The sequence below is a fragment of the Diaphorina citri genome, unplaced genomic scaffold (genome assembly GCF_000475195.1).
Source record: "Diaphorina citri unplaced genomic scaffold, Diaci psyllid genome assembly version 1.1 scaffold708, whole genome shotgun sequence".
Taxonomy (NCBI): domain Eukaryota; kingdom Metazoa; phylum Arthropoda; class Insecta; order Hemiptera; family Psyllidae; genus Diaphorina; species Diaphorina citri.
Window position 1 is genome coordinate 109,879 of NW_007378141.1, and position 21,068 is coordinate 130,946.

At 34.5% G+C, this 21,068-nt stretch overlaps 1 protein-coding gene across 1 annotated transcript in view; it reads right to left on the bottom strand.

The window, feature by feature from the left end:
* The window catches only part of LOC103511374 (ATP-binding cassette sub-family G member 1), a 38,816-nt gene extending 17,798 nt beyond the window's left edge, over nt 1-21,018 (bottom strand). Inside the window, exons 1-3 of the mRNA XM_026825152.1 lie at nt 20,389-21,018; nt 11,590-11,707; nt 89-291 (exon numbers count right to left, since the gene is read on the bottom strand). Coding sequence (XP_026680953.1) covers nt 89-291; nt 11,590-11,707; nt 20,389-20,590 — 523 coding nt within the window. The 5' untranslated portion in view covers nt 20,591-21,018. The remainder of the gene's footprint in view (nt 1-88; nt 292-11,589; nt 11,708-20,388) is intronic.
* Nucleotides 21,019-21,068: the final 50 nt, after the last annotated feature.

Genomic DNA, 21,068 nt, shown 5'->3' on the forward strand with positions numbered 1-21,068 from the left:
TGTGTTTTTTTGTCACGAAAAGAAAACGGGGGGAAAAACCTTTTTTTTTTTTTTTTTTTTTTGCAAAAGTTGTTCCAGAGTTCCAGACTAACCTGGTCTTTCTTCTCCTGTGTGCTCACTTTGAACCCGAGTTTCAAATGGGACGCTATCATCATGGCTTCGGTTACGGTCAACTTGGGCCGTAACGCATCGTCCTGCTGAATATAACAGGACAATTTCAGGAACTGTTCTATACAGGCAGACTTTCTTTCCTGGCCATTCACCAGGATTTTCCCGCTACTTCCAGTGAGCCTGGAAATATTAGAAAAGTTGAACTATTAGAACCTAATACTCTGGGTCTGGAAGAATTAGAACCTAATATTCTGGGCTAGGAAGTATTAGAAAAGGGGAAATATTAGAACCTGATACTTTGGACCTGGAAGTATCAGAAATGGGAAATAGCTATATTAGAACTTCATACTAGAAATGGCATAGGTATATCAAAACTGAACCATTAGAAGCAGGACGGAAAAGGCATTTATGCTATATCCATCATTTTTCTTTCATGTTTGTTTAAAAATGTACGTATACAGTTCAATTAACAATACAAAACTACACATATTTACATTTAATTCAATGCTCATTGTTTAGGTCTCAACTAGCTCTCATTAGTCATCAGAGGATCTGAAAGAAAAGTGCCGGGTAACCCCATGCCTTGACCGGTTGGTTAATTGGTTAATGAGTATACCGAGGTTAATAAGAACGTACAAGATGATGAAGAGTTTATCATTATGAAGAGATTCTGTGTAGAAATTTGTTTTCAAACTTCAGTGACTTTGCCACTTGTGATGATGAAGAGTTTATCATTATGAAGAGATTCTGTGTAGAAATTTGTTTTCAAACTTCAGTGACTTTGCCACTTGTGATTATTGATTTAATATCAGTAAAAATCTTGACCCTTAACTTCTAAGACTGTTTCAATCACAGGTACATACTAAATAATTTTGAAACTTTCAAACAGAAGCACATAGGTGATAGGTACCTACTTACATCCTAATACTGAAGGTCTTTTGGTCAGTGTGATTTCAGCAAGTAAGGACGTTAACTACATCTTCACAAGCTCAACATGTATTCAAATGTCCGAATATTTGAAATTGGTGAATTCGGCCATCAACCAGCCTTGTAACTTGTTAAATAACTCTTTCGATTGGGTCAAGTTAGACAACTCATCATTCAAATGAACTCTCTAGTTACAACTCTCATCATCTTGCTCATTACTTTTATTAATTAAGAGGTTACAGCAGAGTAAGTATGTTTTATTGTCAATTTATTATTATTGATTAAATTGGCATTCCTCTGTTGCGTTGGTACTCAATTGAAGTTGATTTGAGATATGTATTCAATTAGTAGGTATTATGTATGAGCTAAAAATAAATGACAAATATACCGGTACTAACCGATATTTGAAGATGTTATGCTGAATTGAATGTTTCATAGTAGATAGTAGATAGGTATGTTATGCAAAACAAAACATTTATAATGTCAGAATAGAAGAGAAAACATTGATTGGTTTTGAGGAAGGAGCAACATCCAGTAATACAAAGAGTAAAATTCTGACAAGACAATATTCGAAGAAGATACACTACAAACTGGATGTATGACAACATAAATAGACTACATTAACTTTTAACTCACATTAAGTAACTTTAATTGTTTCATTCTGTTCGAAACTTCAATGATTAATAAAGGAAAGGAATGATCAATCAAGGCAATTTCCCTTGACATTGTTCAGAACTATAGAGTAATTACTCGCATTCGTACGTTACAGGTACAACTGTTAGAGACAAGGAGATGGGATGATAAAATAGACATAACAAGTTAAGTTTAAATTATCCAATCAGTATCAAGTATCAAGATAGACAATTTGAACTGTCTATTATAATGCCAGAATAGAAGAGAAAACATTGATTGGTTTTGAGGAAGGAGCAACATCCAGTAATACAAAGAGTAAAATTCTGACAAGACATCAATTCGAAGAAGATACACTACAAACTGGATGTATGACAACATAAATAGACTACATTAACTTTTAACTCACAATAAGTAACTTTAATTGTTTCATTCTGTTCGAAACCTTCAATGATTAATAAAGGAAAGGAATGATCAATCAAGGCAATTTCCCAATGTTCAGAACTATAGAGTAATTACTCGCATTCGTACGTTACAGGTACAATTGTTAGAGACAAGGAGACGGGATGATAAAATAGACATAAAAAGTTAAATTTAAATTATCAAGTATCAAGATAGACAATTTGAACTGTCTATGAATCTACCGGGTCATTATTTAAATTGTTAGTTATACGTCACACGGTTATGGTAATGCTGTAAGTAATTTACTTCTTTCAACACTTTACTCTTTTACTAGCTACTTATTTGCTAGTATTGAAAATCGCAACAAATGGTTCTATGGAACATGGAACGCAAAGCATATTAGATTTATACAAAATAATCAACATATACAAATAACTAAGTACTCAAATAAATCATTATTATCTTTAATATCTGACATTTTACAAAACTTGCCACACAGACTGAATTCTTTCGTGGTGTCTGTTTTGGCCTAAACCAGGTCTACACTTATTTGCTAGTATTGAAAATCGCAACAAATGGTTCTATGGAACATGGAACGCAAAGCATATTAGATTTATACAAAATAATCAACATTATACAAATAACTAAGTACTCAAATAAATCATTATTATCTTTAATATCTGAGAAACTGACAAGCTCTGACATTTTACAAAACTTGCCACACAGACTGAATTCTTTCGTGGTGTCTGTTTTGGCCTAAACCAGGTCTACTTGTTTAAGTAATAGGCATATAATATGTATATCCTACCGACTTATGTATTATGAGTATGTAGATAAGGAAATTATGAATCACTTAAGGAAATAAGTCAACTCGAAAATTTTCAGAGAATCAACCACGACATAAGTAGCATTCCAGTCACATAGCTTTTAGTTCTTATTTTATCATCAAAATTATCTTCATGATTGTATGTCGTGCGCCCAGTATTCAAGATATCTACATACTACAATTTAATACATATCATTCATTGTTTACAGGCAAAAATTTGGACCTACATATATGTTGTGATAATTGCTATGGTAAGATAATATAAGATTGTTAATTGAAAGCATTAAAACTGATGTTTTCAGTTTTAGATGCTGGAAAGACCAGCTCTGAATAAGTGTAATGATTAAAAGTTCAATTATAGGCCTTCTAGACACAGAATTAATGTGAGTGGAAAAAACCCTCAACTTAAAATTAGTCAAGACATTAAAATGTACCCTAAGAAAGAAACACAGCTGTAGGTCATTTTTCTTCCAAACCCGGCCTTCATTTTTCATACTTACACCGCATGGTAAGGTGTCTAGACACAGAATTAATGTGAGTGGAAAAAACCCTCAACTTAAAATTAGTCAAGACATTAAAATGTACCCTAAGAAAGAAACACAGCCGTAGGTCATTTTTCTTCCAAACCCGGCCTTCATTTTTCATACTTACACCGCATGGTAAGGTGACGGTAAAGATTTTTCATACCTTGTCCCCTTAAAACGCCTTTATCTCTTGAACCAATAAAGATAATAAAAAACTGATTGCACCATTGTAAAGAACACAAAATTTACTAAAAGATAAGATTCCCTGTTTTGGTAAAACCCTCCCTCAAACAATGGTAAGGTGACGGTAAAGCGTATCTAAAGAAATAATTGTAAATAAATTTGTGTGTTTTCTCGTTTATTATAAGATTATGAACAACTTCTAAACTCCCAAGATTTCATAAAATTGTATAATGTGACACTGAAGCAGTCAAATCACAATCCAACATCTCGCGACAATGATCTTTGTTAGATCTCGCGACAATTTTTTTGTGCTCATTAATATTTTTTCGTGCATATGACAGTTGGCGAATCTACATATTTCCTTATGGAGTCCTACAGTCTACATTACTGCTGGAAAGTATTTGCCCACTATAGTCGAACTTTCGGCAAAAGAAATTCGTGTTGTGGAAAATTGGTACAAATGCTACTAATCTATACTAGGCTTATCAATTCAAATAGGTACATTGTACAATGTACATCTACTGGTGTGAGGTCTCGACTCACGTGCAAGTGATTGTTGATGTTGAGACCAATTAGTACTACAAACAAGTAAATAACTCATCTCCGTAGACGAGTTGAGTTGGAAAATAACATTGTCAACATTGCTTCTGGTTCCGAGCATAAAGCTCGATGCGTTTCACAACCATATACCATATTATAGAAAAATCCATCAATATGAATTGCACAATTAAAATAATTGCACTTTTAATGTCTGTAACCTCCGACATCAAGCAGCATTCCAGTGATCAAATCAATCAATTCTAATAATGATTACGCTGGTATATCACCAATCATTCAAGCTTGAGAATACCTATCCCAATTACCACCAGTAAAAACCACCACCATCACGGTTCAAATGGGAAATTCAAGGTGTCATTGGACTTGAGTATTTGTAAAATCCCACAATACCTCTAATCTTGGATTTATCTATTGCATATTAGTAGTTGATCTACTTGTCAAATATATCTTCATACTTGTCACAGACTATTAATTTGTATAGTTACTTAAAAATAGGGCAAATATTGCAATGTAGAATGTACCTACATATCTATTAATATAAAATTAGACAGTTAATTACCCCGTGACTTGGTTCCCTCACGTGTGACCTAGTGGCTTATCAATCCTCTGTACACTTGTGTACATTGGAGCAACATTCATTGCGGTCACCCTTATCACTTTCTGATGACTTAAAAGTTCAATAGTTCCTAATATATAACTTTAACAGTTCACTTTCCATCTTTTATTAATATAAAATTAGACAGTTAATTACCCCGTGACTTGGTTCCCTCACGTGTGACCTAGTGGCTTATCAATCCTCTGTACACTTGTGAACATTGGAGCAACATTCATTGCGGTCACCCTTATCACTTTCTGATGACTTAAAAGTTCAATAGTTCCTATATAACTTTAACAGTTCACTTTCCATCTTTCTGCTTCATCTCTAGAGGACACAGAAGTACTCTCCACGCAGTTACATATATGATATGCGTCTTCTCTTCTTTTTCTTCGCCTTTTCCCGAGTATAAACGGGGTCGGCGTTTTTCGTCAGCCTCTCAATCAGCCCTAACTAGGGTGATTGCTTTGGGCTGACATATGGTTTTGGCTACAAATTTTACGAGGGGATGGCCTTTGCACTCCACCTTTGCTATTTCTTTAGCAAGGGAAATTCACGCTGGTACATACTTCATGTTTAACGTCCAACAGCCAGACAAAGTTATATGATACGAGTTGTGTGTAATGGGGTGTTATTCACTTTAATCAATACCCCTACTTGTATAATTTTGTCTAATAGTGTAGATGCTACTAATCAAACATCAATCAATGAGCAAAAACACTAAAGGTCTTTCCAGGACCACCGAAGGAACCTTTTCAAGACATCCCTCACCCTCTAAAGATCGGACAGCAAGTGTATTTCATCCATAGCGATAAAAACCTTGTCTTACTAGACCACCAAGAAGTAATCAAGGTTTGAGCAATACATATAGGGAGTTGGGGACAACCAGAACATAGTAAAAGAAACTATGTACGAAGTACTTTGGACTTTACAGCTATTTTGCCACGATTCTGTAACTTAACTTAATGGAAAATGTATCTGCTTGTATTTTACATTTTGCTTGTATTTTACAGCCATTCTATTGTTATGTACACCATTACTCAAGTAAAACGTTGTAAAAAATTATGGTGCTGAAATTATTGACAATTTTCGCAACAACTTGCACTGTTAAAAACCAGCAAAACTATAACAATATTTTGCTCAATATTACAATGGTTTTATGTTCAGATAGGAATTATCTACCAACAACAAAGATAAGATGTTCAGATAATAATATTATCTTACAATTCACCAGAAGTGAATGTAAGGTACAACTGTTGGGAAATCTTATCAACTGATCTCTTGCAAATCTACTTGTAATCTTTTGATAGGATTGAGAGTTGTAGGTATTACCATTTTAATTGGGTTAGCAAGATACACTAGTGCAGGGTGATTATTATTTATTGTTTTGACTTCTATTGCACATGATTTCTAGTAACTTGTATCTTGATACCACAAACTTACATTAAAAGTAATGGGCAAAAACATAGGAAAATCAATAAATTATTTTCCGAAATCACACCTGCCTGGGAAATTACAAGAACGTATGTACATGTATGAGGTAAAAACAACACTATTCATCATAACGTGACGTATGTTTCCCAGGATGGTTTGTTTGTGGTACGAAGGTTTTTAGTAGAACATCTTTTTCTTGCTTTGGCAGACGTAGAACTGGCTCATCTCTTGAAGAATCCTTGGAATCTCGGATTGAGACATCAGCTTAGTCATCGTGAGAATATCAGAAGTTAAGTAGAAACATCAAATTCAATCATAATAATTCTTAAACCAATGTTTAGATTGTAAAACTAACATGATGATAGATGACTAATATTTTAATTCAATAATAATTCATAAGACTTTATTGCAGACAATTTCTCACAAACATAGGTACCATAAGTCTACTTTACTAACTTTACCCCATGGACTGAATCATATGCCTATTCCCTACCTTGGCCGTGGACTGTGAATAGGATTATCAATTACACACGTGGTAAATTTTCCCCATATAAAATTAGACGAGAAAGCTTGAGAGTTGACCATTCATGAATTATAGTAATAGGTCTGCGTATTTGTCTCTTAGCTCCGGTCAGTGATAAACTATTCATTAACACATTATACTAATTCCATGTCTAGGATTTAGAGTTGGAGTTTCCTACTTAACAACTCGAATGACCTACGAATAAGGTTCAGGAGTTGGACTCGCTTTATGTATCTATTTGTTTCAAGTAGGAAACACATTTCTCGTTTGATCAGAGGTTTAGATTAATCTAAGAAATCGTGAATAAATCACCCGTCACTTGAATAGATCCGTGATTTCAACTTGGTATCTATCTATCTATCTCTCCAGGCTGCAGATCGCAAAATCGTCATTATTTTTCTATGCTCCATGAATGTATAAAAGCAAGTCATCTCTGGATAGATAATAATTCATGGATTGACGTATTACCTCCTTGCTATTTCCTTTAACCTTTGTCTCAAGTCCCATTTTTGAAATTTTCATTGATATAAAAAATAAGTTCAATATTTAGCACCTCATCTGGAGCTTCAGGACCAAAGCGGAGGTTGTGTCTTTCTGGCTGCCATTGTTTATTATTATAAAATTATTAGGTAGGTACATATGTAGCTTTCTGAAGTTAATTTACGTAATGTGTGGAATCAGAATAATTTTCAAATTAAAAATAATAATGATAATCTTAACCCTTCACTCTAATAAATATCAGTATGAAATTCCCTGACTTTTCCAGTCTCCATGAAATTCCCTGACTTTTCCCGGTTTTCCCGGTTTTCCAGTCTGGTAGACACCCTGTGTACCTAATACATAACTTGATGGTCCATTAATAGAGCGAATATCAACCTTCTGGCAACCTCCGTGGCCGAGTGGTTATCATATTAGGCATTTCTCGTTAGTTAATACGATATGGATAAAACCCGGAATTAAGGTAGTCACACTAGTCAGTGAGGAAACTTTTGGTCTCTTTTTTTACCCCTAAATTACATAAGATACCCATTGGTAAATCAAATTCGTTTCCGTGCAACCTTGAAGTAAGTCCTTGTGCAGAGTTATTGACATTTTCATTTGCAAAAAGTAAAAAAATAAGCATTTCTCGTTAGTTAATACGATATGGATAAAACCCGGAATTAAGGTAGTCACACTAGTCAGTGAGGAAACTTTTGGTCTCTTTTTTTACCCCTAAATTACATAAGATACCCATTGGTAAATCAAATTCGTTTCCGTGCAACCTTGAAGTAAGTCCTTGTGCAGAGTTATTGACATTTTCATTTGCAAAAAGTAAAAAAATAAGTTCAATATTTAGCACCTCATCTGGAGCTTCAGGACCAAAGCGGAGGTTGTGTCTTTCTGGCTGCCATTGTTTATTATTCTAAAATTATTAGGTAGGTATAGGTACATAGATCAGTGTGTGAACTATGAAATGTGAACTGTGAAATGTGAATGAGTGAATGGATCTTGTTCTTATAATATAAGCTATGGTAAGTAAAGTGTTTATTGCATGAAAGAACCTAACATTATTTCGTCTTTTGAATTTTTTCTTTGTTTAAGATGACTATGGTAAGTAAAGTGTTTATTGCATGAAAGAACCTAACATTATTTCGTCTTTTGAATTTTTTCTTTGTTTAAGATGAAAAAAAAAATATACCTAGAGACCTGTTATACAACATTTTTCGCAACTCGTCAAATTACTGTCGCATTTGTTATGCTTGTAATATGTAAATCTCATATGAATGGACTAAACTAAAATATAGCACAGAGTACACAGTAGATATGTGTACTTCAATGTATAGCTTGTATTTTACTCATATCATGGTTTAATTTAGTTTAATGAGCCGAGTAATAATAATGATAATAATAATAATAGTGTTTATTTATACTGCTCGCCTAGGTATGACAACATAAATAGACTACATTAACTTTTAACTCACAATAAGTAACTTTAATTGTTTCATTCTGTTCGAAACCTTCAATGATTAATAAAGGAAAGGAATGATCAATCAAGGCAATTTCCCTTGACATTGTTCAGAACTATAGAGTAATTACTCGCATTCGTACGTTACAGGTACAACTGTTAGAGACAAGGAGATGGGATGATAAAATAGACATAACAAGTTAAGTTTAAATTATCCAATCAGTATCAAGTATCAAGATAGACAATTTGAACTGTCTATTAATCTACCGGGTCATTATTTAAATTGTTAGTTATACGTCACACGGTTATGGTAATGCTGTAAGTAATTTACTTCTTTCAACACTTTACTCTTTTACTAGCTACTTATTTGCTAGTATTGAAAATCGCAACAAATGGTTCTATGGAACATGGAACGCAAAGCATATTAGATTTATACAAAATAATCAACATTATACAAATAACTAAGTACTCAAATAAATCATTATTATCTTTAATATCTGAGAAACTGACAAGCTCTGACATTTTACAAAACTTGCCACACAGACTGAATTCTTTCGTGGTGTCTGTTTTGGCCTAAACCAGGTCTACTTGTTTAAGTAATAGGCATATAATATGTATATCCTACCGACTTATGTATTATGAGTATGTAGATAAGGAAATTATGAATCACTTAAGGAAATAAGTCAACTCGAAAATTTTCAGTGAATCAACCACGACATTAGTAGCATTCCAGTCACATAACTTTTTGTTCTTATTTTATCATCAAAATTATCTTCGTATGACATACTATAATTTAATACATATCATTCATTGTTTACAGGCAAAAATTTGGACCTACATATGTTGCGATAATTGCTATGGTAAGTAAAGTGTTTATTGCATGAAAGAACCTAACATTATTTCATCTTTTGATTTTTTTCTTTGTTTAAGATGAAAAAAATATACCTAGAGACCTGTTATACAACATTTTTCGCAACTCGTCAAATTACTGTCGCATTTGTTATGCTTGTAATATGTAAATCTCATACGAATGGACTAAACTAAAATATAGCACAGAGTACACAGTAGATATGTTTGTGTACTTCAATGTATAGCTTGTATTTTACTCATATCATGGTTTAATTTAGTTTAATGAGCCGAGTAATAATAATGATAATAATAATAGTGTTTATTTATACTGCTCGCCTAGAACTGAAAAGTCCCTTTACTCCAGCAGTAGGCTACTACTATTATTGTGGTCAAATTCTCAAATTATATGAGGATAAAATAATATATATCTTCCTGTGGACTTATATTTTTTTATACTTCCTTACAGCCTGTCACACATGAACACCTGAGCAAGATCAAAGTGGTTACCTACCTCTTTCAGGACACTACTGACGACAATCCAAGAGCATCCTATTTGACAAAGACATTGGCATTGGAAATAGCACCAATATTTTTTATTGACTGGTCTACGTGCTATTAAAACCCATTGTATACCATTCAGTACATAGAAGCACGTACCAATACTTTGTGACGTCAAACTCATTGATTCGAATCGAATCTCACTAGGAGGATGTGCTACTGAATGTTGGCAGAATGTAAAGTAAAGTGCCAGTATTGGTATTGGTGATCATCTGATAAATATGCTAACTATTGAAGGTCTTGGTCAAGCCTGTCTTTGTACCAATACTTTGTGACGTCAAACTCATTGATTCGAATCGAATCTCACTAGGAGGATGTGCTACTGAATGTTGGCAGAATGTAAAGTAAAGTGCCAGTATTGGTATTGGTGATCATCTGATAAATATGCTAACTATTGAAGGTCTTGGTCAAGCCTGTCTTTATAATATAGAATTTTGTACAGTACCTACAACACAACAAACAATACATACCGAGATCGACTATGCATAAATTAGCATTAGGATCAGGGTCTCCACTCCAAATTTTAAAAAATCACTAGATTCGAGGAAAAAAAATCACTAGATTTGACTTGAAAATCACTAGATTTCAATTCTTCCAAATGGTAGTTTACTCGTGGTTTTTGAGGGTAGAAGTCTTGTATACTCTTTTTATAGTAAAAAAAAATCCTCTATAGGCAATGTAAAAACTGGTTAACTACTTTCTATGACTCCAATATTTATTATTATTATTTTTTTTTTTTTAAGCTAGCAGCACGCTATTGGCCAGATGGTCACCCATCCGGGTACTAACCACGCGCAACCGTGCTCCAGTTCCAGAGGTTGTGATGTCATTAGATAGCTCGGACCCAAATAACAGAATGAGCACAAAATCTGAGGAAAGAAAATGAAGAGATTGTTGATGTTATGATTCATTAGGCGTATTATGATTCCTATTGTTATTGGCCTAGTTAAACTTCGAGGGTAGAGCACCTGCCTTGTAAGCGCTAGGTCGCGGGCTTTAATTCCCACTCGGGGCGAATTTTATTTGGTTTTCTTCCCTGAAAATTTCTTGGATCATCCACGGGAAATTTCGAAGTTTTCTCTCAAGAACCAATTTTATTTACTTGATTTCACGACTGGCGACTGGAAAGTGTCAGACCGTATGGATTTTCCCATTTTTAATGAAAACAATTGATTTGAAGCTAATGACTCACCTGAAACGGTATTTCTATGCCCAAATCTCCCTTTTTGACTTAGCTGGATAGAATAGAATATAATATAATATACCTCATTTATAATGCTAGGATGAGACTGAAAAGTCCCTTTACCCCCACAGCGCAGTCTAAATTTAATTAGGCTAGGTACTCCCTTTTTGACTTAGCTGGATAGAATGGAATATAATATACCTCATTTATAATGCTAGGATGAGACTGAAAAGTCCCTTTACCCCCACAGCGCAGTCTAAATTTAATTAGGCTAGGTATCTAGCTGTATCTTTTGATGCACAGCAACCACTGCAACTTCTGTTAGTCCAGCCTAAACTTACGTCAATCCGGCTAAAATATTGAGCAGAGTACTTTTGCCGGCACCTGACGGACCCATGATGGCAGTGAGTTGTCCGGCCTTAAATTCGCCGGATATCCCATGGAGGATTTCTTTGTTCACTGAAATCAGAAACAAAAGAATGATTTATATGAGAACTGCTAGAATGATATTAGAAATACCTATGAGCTAAGGAGAATGCGTGGGAAGTTGGAACTAGAAATCGGAACCGAGCAACCGAGAAATGAGGCTTGATTCTTGATTTCACCATATTGACACTACTGCGAGCAATTTCGCGTACATTGCGAACATGATTTCACAAATAATTTGAACCCCAGCCAGCAAGCTATTAAAACGAGAGGTAATCATGGAGGTATAAGAATTTATTGGGAGCTAAGGAGAATGCGTGGGAAGTTGAAACTAGAAATCGGAACCGAGCAACCGAGAAATGAGGCTTGATTTCACCATATTGACACTACTGCGAGCAATTTCGCGTACATTGCGAACATGATTTCACAAATAATTTGAACCCCAGCCAGCAATATCATGTTCAATTTCAATTGTCTGCAGCTCTGGGGCGGAATTGTTCATATTCTGCCGCAACGCGTAGGTCTATACGCACTAAGAAAAGTTTGGAGCATTATGATACTTATGAATCTTAGGATAGGTACGAGTACTTTATCGTCCCGCAATCGAAGAGCCAGCTTTCTGAGAAAGAACCTTATTTAGGATTAAGTTCCCCCTGGTCGGGAACCCACGAAGCATGTTCAATTTCAATTGTCTGCAGCTCTGGGGCGGAATCGTTCATATTCTGCCGCAACGCGTAGGTCTATACGCACTAAGAAAAGTTTGGAACATTATGATACTTATGAATCTTAGGATAGGTACTTTATCGTCCCGCAATCGAAGAGCCAGCTTTCTGAGAAAGAACCTTATTTAGGATTAAGTTCCCCCTGGTCGGGAACCCACGAATCGCTTACAAGGCAGGCGCTCAACTTTCCAAGCTTACTTTTGGTATATTGAAAACGGTCATAAACCAGAATCTGCAAATCCTTGAGTCAGTTCTAGCTCAGGCAACAAATTATATGTTACTATGGATACCATGATGTTTATGATTTGAGTTGCCCTAGGCAACTACCTGCAGTTCCTGCATATCTTGTGAACCTTATGAATGTCCTTAATCAACATTTCCGTACAAAAACCGGTTAGCACTTTAATATTATATAAATCTGTCCGTTTGTCTTTTGAACTATTAACTTTATTGATGGAAAAAGTTGGCAAATAGGTAGGTAAACATATCAATGAAGTAGATAAATTTAGATTGTGAGAGACGGGCATTCTGAGATTTGACGTACAAGAGAACAAAAATAACTGAAAAGAAACAAGAATTTCAAACGGGGAAATCCATTTCAACTATCTCTATAAATCCTTCTTTTTTCATATTTAAGATCTTCTTTGTCAGAATGCGTGGTTCATGTAAATATTCCCATTTTCCGGGTATACATACATAAGAACACTAGAGAAAAATATCGACGCAGCGAGTCGCCAACTGCATGACAGATTCACCAAGAAAACCACTTTTATTGGATAATGATGGCTGTCAGCATAACTTAAGAGTACAAACGGGGTCGGCGTTTTTCGTCAGCCTCTCAATCAGCCCTAACTAGGGTGATTGCTTTGGGCTGACATATGGTTTTGGCTACAAATTTTACGAGTGGATGCCCTTTGCACTCAACCTTTGCTATTTCTTTAGCAAGGGAAATTCACGCTGGTACATACTTCATGTTTAACGTCCAACAGCCAGACAAAGTTATATGATACGAGTTGTGTGTAATGGGGTGTTATTCACTTTAATCAATACCCCTACTTGTATAATTTTGTCTAATAGTGTAGATGCTACTAATCAAACATCAATCAATGAGCAAAAACACTAAAGGTCTTTCCAGGACCACCGAAGGAACCTTTTCAAGACATCCCTTACCCTCTAAAGATCGGACAGCAAGTGTATTTCATCCATAGCGATAAAAACCTTGTCTTACTAGACCACCAAGAAGTAATCAAGGTTTGAGCAATACATATAGGGAGTTGGGGACAACCAGAACATAGTAAAAGAAACTATGTACGAAGTACTTTGGACTTTACAGCTATTTTGCCACGATTCTGTAACTTAACTTAATGGAAAATGTATCTGCTTGTATTTTACATGTACGAAGTACTTTGGACTTTACAGCTATTTTGCCACGATTCTGTAACTTAACTTAATGGAAAATGTATCTGCTTGTATTTTACATTTTGCTTGTATTTTACAGGCATTCTATTGTTATGTACACCATTACTCAAGTAAAACGTTGTAAAAAATTATGGTGCTGAAATTATTGACAATTTTCGCAACAACTTGCACTGTTAAAAACCAGCAAAACTATAACAATATTTTGCTCAATATTACAATGGTTTTATGTTCAGATAGGAATTATCTACCAACAACAAAGATAAGATGTTCAGATAATAATATTATCTTACAATTCACCAGAAGTGAATGTAAGGTACAACTGTTGGGAAATCTTATCAACTGATCTCTTGCAAATCTACTTGTAATCTTTTGATAGGATTGAGAGTTGTAGGTATTACCATTTTAATTGGGTTAGCAAGATACACTAGTGCAGGGTGATTATTATTTATTGTTTTGACTTCTATTGCACATGATTTCTAGTAACTTGTATCTTGATACCACAAACTTACATTAAAAGTAATGGGCAAAAACATAGGAAAATCAATAAATTATTTTCCGAAATCACACCTGCCTGGGAAATTACAAGAACGTATGTACATGTATGAGGTAAAAACAACACTATTCATCATAACGTGACGTATGTTTCCCAGGATGGTTTGTTTGTGGTACGAAGGTTTTTAGTAGAACATCTTTTTCTTGCTTTGGCAGACGTAGAACTGGCTCATCTCTTGAAGAATCCTTGGAATCTCGGATTGAGACATCAGCTTAGTCATCGTGAGAATATCAGAAGTTAAGTAGAAACATCAAATTCAATCATAATAATTCTTAAACCAATGTTTAGATTGTAAAACTAACATGATGATAGATGACTAATATTTTAATTCAATAATAATTCATAAGACTGTATTGCAGACAATTTCTCACAAACATAGGCACCATAAGTCTACTTTACTAACTTTACCTCATGGACTGAAACATATGCCTATTCCCTACCTTGGCCGTGGACTGTGAATAGGATTATCAATTACACACGTGGTAAATTTTCCCCATATAAAATTAGACGTTATTGCAGACAATTTCTCACAAACATAGGTACCATAAGTCTACTTTACTAACTTTACCCCATGGACTGAATCATATGCCTATTCCCTACCTTGGCCGTGGACTGTGAATAGGATTATCAATTACACACGTGGTAAATTTTCCCCATATAAAATTAGACGAGAAAGCTTGAGAGTTGACCATTTAATTAGATTCCACCAAGGTGTAGGGGATTTCTCATGAATTATAGTAATAGGTCTGCGTATTTGTCTCTTAGCTCCGGTCAGTGATAAACTATTCATTAACACATTATACTAATTCCATGTCTAGGATTTAGAGTTGGAGTTTCCTACTTAACAACTCGAATGACCTTAATTAAGGTTCAGGAGTTGGACTCGCTTTATGTATCTATTTGTTTCAAGTAGGAAACACATTTCTCGTTAGTTAATACGATATGGATAAAACCCGGAATTAAGGTAGTCACACTAGTCAGTGAGGAAACTTTTGGTCTCTTTTTTTACCCCTAAATTACATAAGATACCCATTGGTAAATCAAATTCGTTTCCGTGCAACCTTGAAGTAAGTCCTTGTGCAGAGTTATTGACATTTTCATTTGCAAAAAGTAAAAAAATAAGTTCAATATTTAGCACCTCATCTGGAGCTTCAGGACCAAAGCGGAGGTTGTGTCTTTCTGGCTGCCATTGTTTATTATTCTAAAATTATTAGGTAGGTATAGGTACATATGTAGCTTTCTGAAGTTAATTTACGTAATGTGTGGAATCAGAATAATTTTCAAATTAAAAATAATAATGATAATCTTAACCCTTCACTCTAATAAATATCAGTAAAAATCTTGACCCTTAACTTCTAAGACTGTTTCAATCACAGGTACATACTAAATAATTTTGAAACTTTCAAACAGAAGCACATAGGTGATAGGTACCTACTTACATCCTAATACTGAAGGTCTTTTGGTCAGTGTGATTTCAGCAAGTAAGGACGTTAACTACATCTTCACAAGCTCAACATGTATTCAAATGTCCGAATATTTGAAATTGGTGAATTCGGCCATCAACCAGCCTTGTAACTTGTTAAATAACTCTTTCGATTGGGTCAAGTTAGACAACTCATCATTCAAATGAACTCTCTAGTTACAACTCTCATCATCTTGCTCATTACTTTTATTAATTAAGAGGTTACAGCAGAGTAAGTATGTTTTATTGTCAATTTATTATTATTGATTAAATTGGCATTCCTCTGTTGCGTTGGTACTCAATTGAAGTTGATTTGAGATATGTATTCAATTAGTAGGTATTATGTATGAGCAAAAAATAAATGACAGATATACCGGTACTAACCGATATTTGAAGATGTTATGCTGAATTGAATGTTTCATAGTAGATAGTAGAAAGGTATGTTATGCAAAACAAAACATTTATAATGCCAGAATAGAAGAGAAAACATTGATTGGTTTTGAGGAAGGAGCAACATCCAGTAATACAAAGAGTAAAATTCTGACAAGACATCAATTCAACTTGACTGTAGACACTTTCTCTTGGTACAATTACTTCAAGTAAAAAGTTGTTTTTTCCGTTTTAGTATTAGTTAGGGAAATATTACATGGATATAAATGACAATATGGTAGGTATGGAAAATAATGAGTCAAAAGACAATGTTAATCCCTCCGACAGATTAATTTTGAGTACACCAAACATTCAATTAGACTGCAAAGTAGAAGTCGATTGTGTGAATCATGTAATAGGAATTCTGCAAACCTTGTTTTATGGGAAAAAATACAAGTCGTGGTGCTAGTCTAGTGGAAGAAATCTACAGACATCATAGATACAATTCACAAACTTTTTTCGGCACTAAGAAGGTTCCTTTCATAATTACCTACCATTCTCTAGTAAATATGTCCAGGATAATTGTCGTAGATATATACGTACACGATGACGAACAGTAAAAAGAATAGTGGAAAATTCTTGTACAATGAAATAGCATATTTGCATCCTCGCGCCAATGTGAGGCGGCATTGTTCAATAACTTAATGGACAAGGTAGCCTCCAGTCCTGGCACAGGCAATTTGTAAATGTTCCCACCAAGTAGTAAGAGCGAATACGTCATCAGGAATATATCAACCTGGAACTCTGATTAGGTACTGCCAAAATTAAGCTTGCAGCATTGTACGTACAATTTATTAGATTAGTAGGAAAATTATGGATGTCAGTAAATCATGTAGAAGTTTAATATTTCTTGGTGTTTATAAAATTTATGACGGGCATGTGATCTTGGAGATTAAGGTCTAATAGCCTTTTTATTGCCAAATGATAAAATATTGTACAGGCAAAACTTGAGCCTTGGACTAAGTTCAAGGTTAAATTCCAAGTTTAAAATTTCGAGCATTGACTGCTCGTGCTGTGATTCTCAAATAATGAAAGAGTCTTCGTAAAAGTTGAACCGTGCCTAAATGGAAAAATATATTCGTGTGGTGTGGAGCTCAACATTTTCAGTAAGCATAATGAAATATCTTCTGCTTCATTATTTGCAATTCATTAGCAATATACCAAGACATATGTACCCAGGGTGTCTACCAAAATGGAAAAATAAAATTCCCTGACTTTTCCCGGTTTTCCAGTCCAATTTTTCAAAATTTCCAGTCTACTTTTCCAAGATTTTCCACCCTATTCCTACTGCGCCGCAGCCGATTTTTTTTTTTTTTCCAAGCAATGTTCTCAAGCCTGTTAAATTTCTTCAATCTTTTTTCATCCGTCCGACTAGGGTAAGGTCTTGAATCCTCCATTTGCACCATGAAATAACTGCGCCGCAGGCCAAATTTTTTCAAGATAAATGACCTTTGTATGTACCTAATACATAACTTGATGGTCCATTAATAGAGCGAATATCAACCTTCTGGCAACCTCCGTGGCCGAGTGGTTATCATATTAGGTTTTGCACACTGGAGGTCCCGGGTTTGATTTCCGACAGAGTCGAAGTTTTTTCGGATCTGTTCTTGTGTGCAAGTTGTTGTCTCACTGACCATGCTTTAACTTCAGTAATAAAGCAGAGTTCATGTACTCAACGTGATTTTAACGTGTACGGGAAAGAAGTGGGTTCATATTACATTTTAAACCTTAGTTGGATCAACTTTTTCGTATGATCTTATAGGACAGACTTCATCTAGTGCAATAGCATGTCCTTAGGACTCCTAGATATAGGTCTGAGCTACTCTCCCGAACAATAAACTTGAAGGAATCCTTGACTTCTTGGTCTTTGATCTGAGTCCCGAACACTTTCTCTTCAACATAATCATCACACGTTATGTCTGCCGTCTACCAGTAGATCTAGCCAAACACAGAGTATTCAGTTCTCGGATGATAAAACGAAAGTTGTTTCCAGCCTGTTTGATCGAAGGGGGACTGTATTATGTATCTTAATAAAGCAGAGTTCATGTACTCAACGTGATTTTAACGTGTACGGGAAAGAAGTGGGTTCATATCACATTTTAGACCTTAGTTGGATCAGCTTTTTCGTATGATATTATAGGACAGACTTCATCTAGTGCAATAGCATGTCCTTAGGACTCCTAGATATAAGTCTGAGCTACTCTCCCGAACAATAAGCTTGAAGGAATCCTTGACTTCTTGGTCTTTGATCTCAGTCCCGAACACTTTCTCTTCAACATAATCATCACACGTTATGTCTGCCGTCTACCAGTAGATCTAGCCGCTAGCCAACCACAGAGTATTCAGTTCTCGGATGATAAAACGAAAGTTGTTTCCAGCCTGTTTGATCGAAGGGGGACTGTATTATGTATTGAGCAGGTAACCTCAGCTGGGAATGACGTAATGTCATTATTATTTGATCATCGAAGTGGATATTTTTTATACCATATCTGAGCTGCTACTAATTCTACTGTTTCGGAATTGGGTTCAGTTCCGGGAAGTTTTTTATATTGATTTTATATTTTGTTGACAAAGACCTACTTTGATGAGTGTTAATGTTAAAGTGCTATTAACGTGAGCGATCATCGAAGCTGCTACTAATTCTACTGTTTCGGAATTGGGTTCAATTCCGGGAAGTTTTTTATATTGATTTTATATTTTGTTGACAAAGACCTACTTTGATGAGTGTTAATGTTAAAGTGCTATTAACGTGAGGAATACGAAGTTTTCTCCTTTTCCGCATTTATTTTCCATTTATACAAATCAAGAGATTTTATCTTTTACTTCGAGGAAATCGAAGTATATAAATACGAAAACGCATCGGAAGTTGAAAAACATACATAGTTTATGCTTTGGCGTTTATTCTACGAAATGAGCAGAACGCGATATATGTATAAGTACATATCTACAATATCGTAAGGCCAGAAGTACGCAGAAATACATGCATGATTCAACTTACAGGTGATCAGGTGAATACAAGCTAGAGAGTCTAGAGACAAAAGTATCAAATCATCGTTTTCCCTAGGGTTAAAACTGTTCTGTTATCGCTGTAATCAGGGCATAATCAACAAGGTAGGTAGGTAGGGTTTATGCTTTGGCGTTTATTCTACGAAATGAGCAGAACAAGATATATGTTTAAGTACATATCTACAATATCGTAAGGCCAGAAGTACGCAGAAATACATGGATGATTCAATATTAATTAATTTATTTAATTTTGACATCCTTTGTAAAGTTAAGTAAAAAAAGTGGATGATTCAACTTACAGGTGAATACAGGCTAGAGAGTCTAGAGATAAAAGTATCAAATCATCGTTTTCCCTAGGGTTAAAACTGTTCTGTTATCGCTGTAATCAGGGCATAATCAACAAGGTAGGTAGGTATCTTCTATTACATTTTGTTCTACAACGAGTACCAAGCAAGTCATACCAACTAGGAAGGAAAGACAAAAATCAAGCAATTTTCTTGAGTACCTACCTATTTACAAGCAAGACCACAGACGAAAAGAAAGTAAAAATCAAGCTCATTATTCTTCACAGTTTTTATAGGTATCGTACTTAAGTATGTATAATAGGAAATAATATCATTATAACTTGACTGTAGACACTTTCTCTTGGTACAATTACTTCAAGTAAAAAGTTGTTTTTCCCGTTTTAGTATTAGTTAGGGAAATACATGGATATAAATGACAATATGGTAGGTATGGAAAATAATGAGTCAAAAGACAATGTTAATCCCTCCGACAGATTAATTTTGAGTAGAAAAGAAAACTGAAAAGCCAATGGCAGCGAAGATTAATGAAATTAACTACTTCAAACTGAAAGATTAATAAAATTACAGACTTATTAGAACTGAAATCAATTTGACACTTTTCACACTTCCTTGCTTACCTTTCTTGAATCCATGATACTTGGAAACTGTGAATCTCAGATTCTTAAACGTTATGTCAACATTTTGAGTAGAAAAGAAAACTGAAAAGCCAATGGCAGCGAAGATTAATGAAATTAACTACTTGAAACTGAAAGATTAATAAAATTACCGACTTATTAGAACTGAAATCAATGTGACACTTTTCACACTTCCTTGCTTACCTTTCTTGAATCCATGATACTTGGAAACTGTGAATCTCAGATTCTTAAACGTTATGTCAACCACTGGTCGTTTGGGAAATACATGCTCCTTGAGTGACCCATTATTATTGTTGTTATTGTTATTTAGGTTGTTGTTATTTTCATAAATCTTGACCGCTGAAAGTTTCCGAACATTTTTCGTCTCCGTTACTGTTGTCGACATTTTAAATTTCTAGTGGTAATTAATTAAATAGTAGGTTCAATAAATTTTATTGAGAATTTAAATATTCAAATAAAATACAATCTTTTTCAGAATACACATTATCTGAAACAAATATTTACTTTGTTCTATTTCACACTTCATGAAATGGTAAATCAATGGAATTATATTTAAAATGCAAAACGTGACTTTTAAAAATGGCTTTTATCATTTTATTTACCTACTGAGTAAATTGTTGTTCTTCAAATTAAATTACACACAAAATATTTTTATAGGTATGTTTGAAAAAATCACTCCAATATTGAACAGTAGAAACTTCAAAATTCTTGAAAATTCGATTCCCAAAGTTCAGTTATTTTTTCACTTCATTTAAAACGATTTTGAAAAAATAAAATAGAACCATCCACTTTCAACTGGCAACGGTTAGTTGTTTGAAAAAATCACTCCAATATTGAACAGTAGAAACTTCAAAATTCTTAAA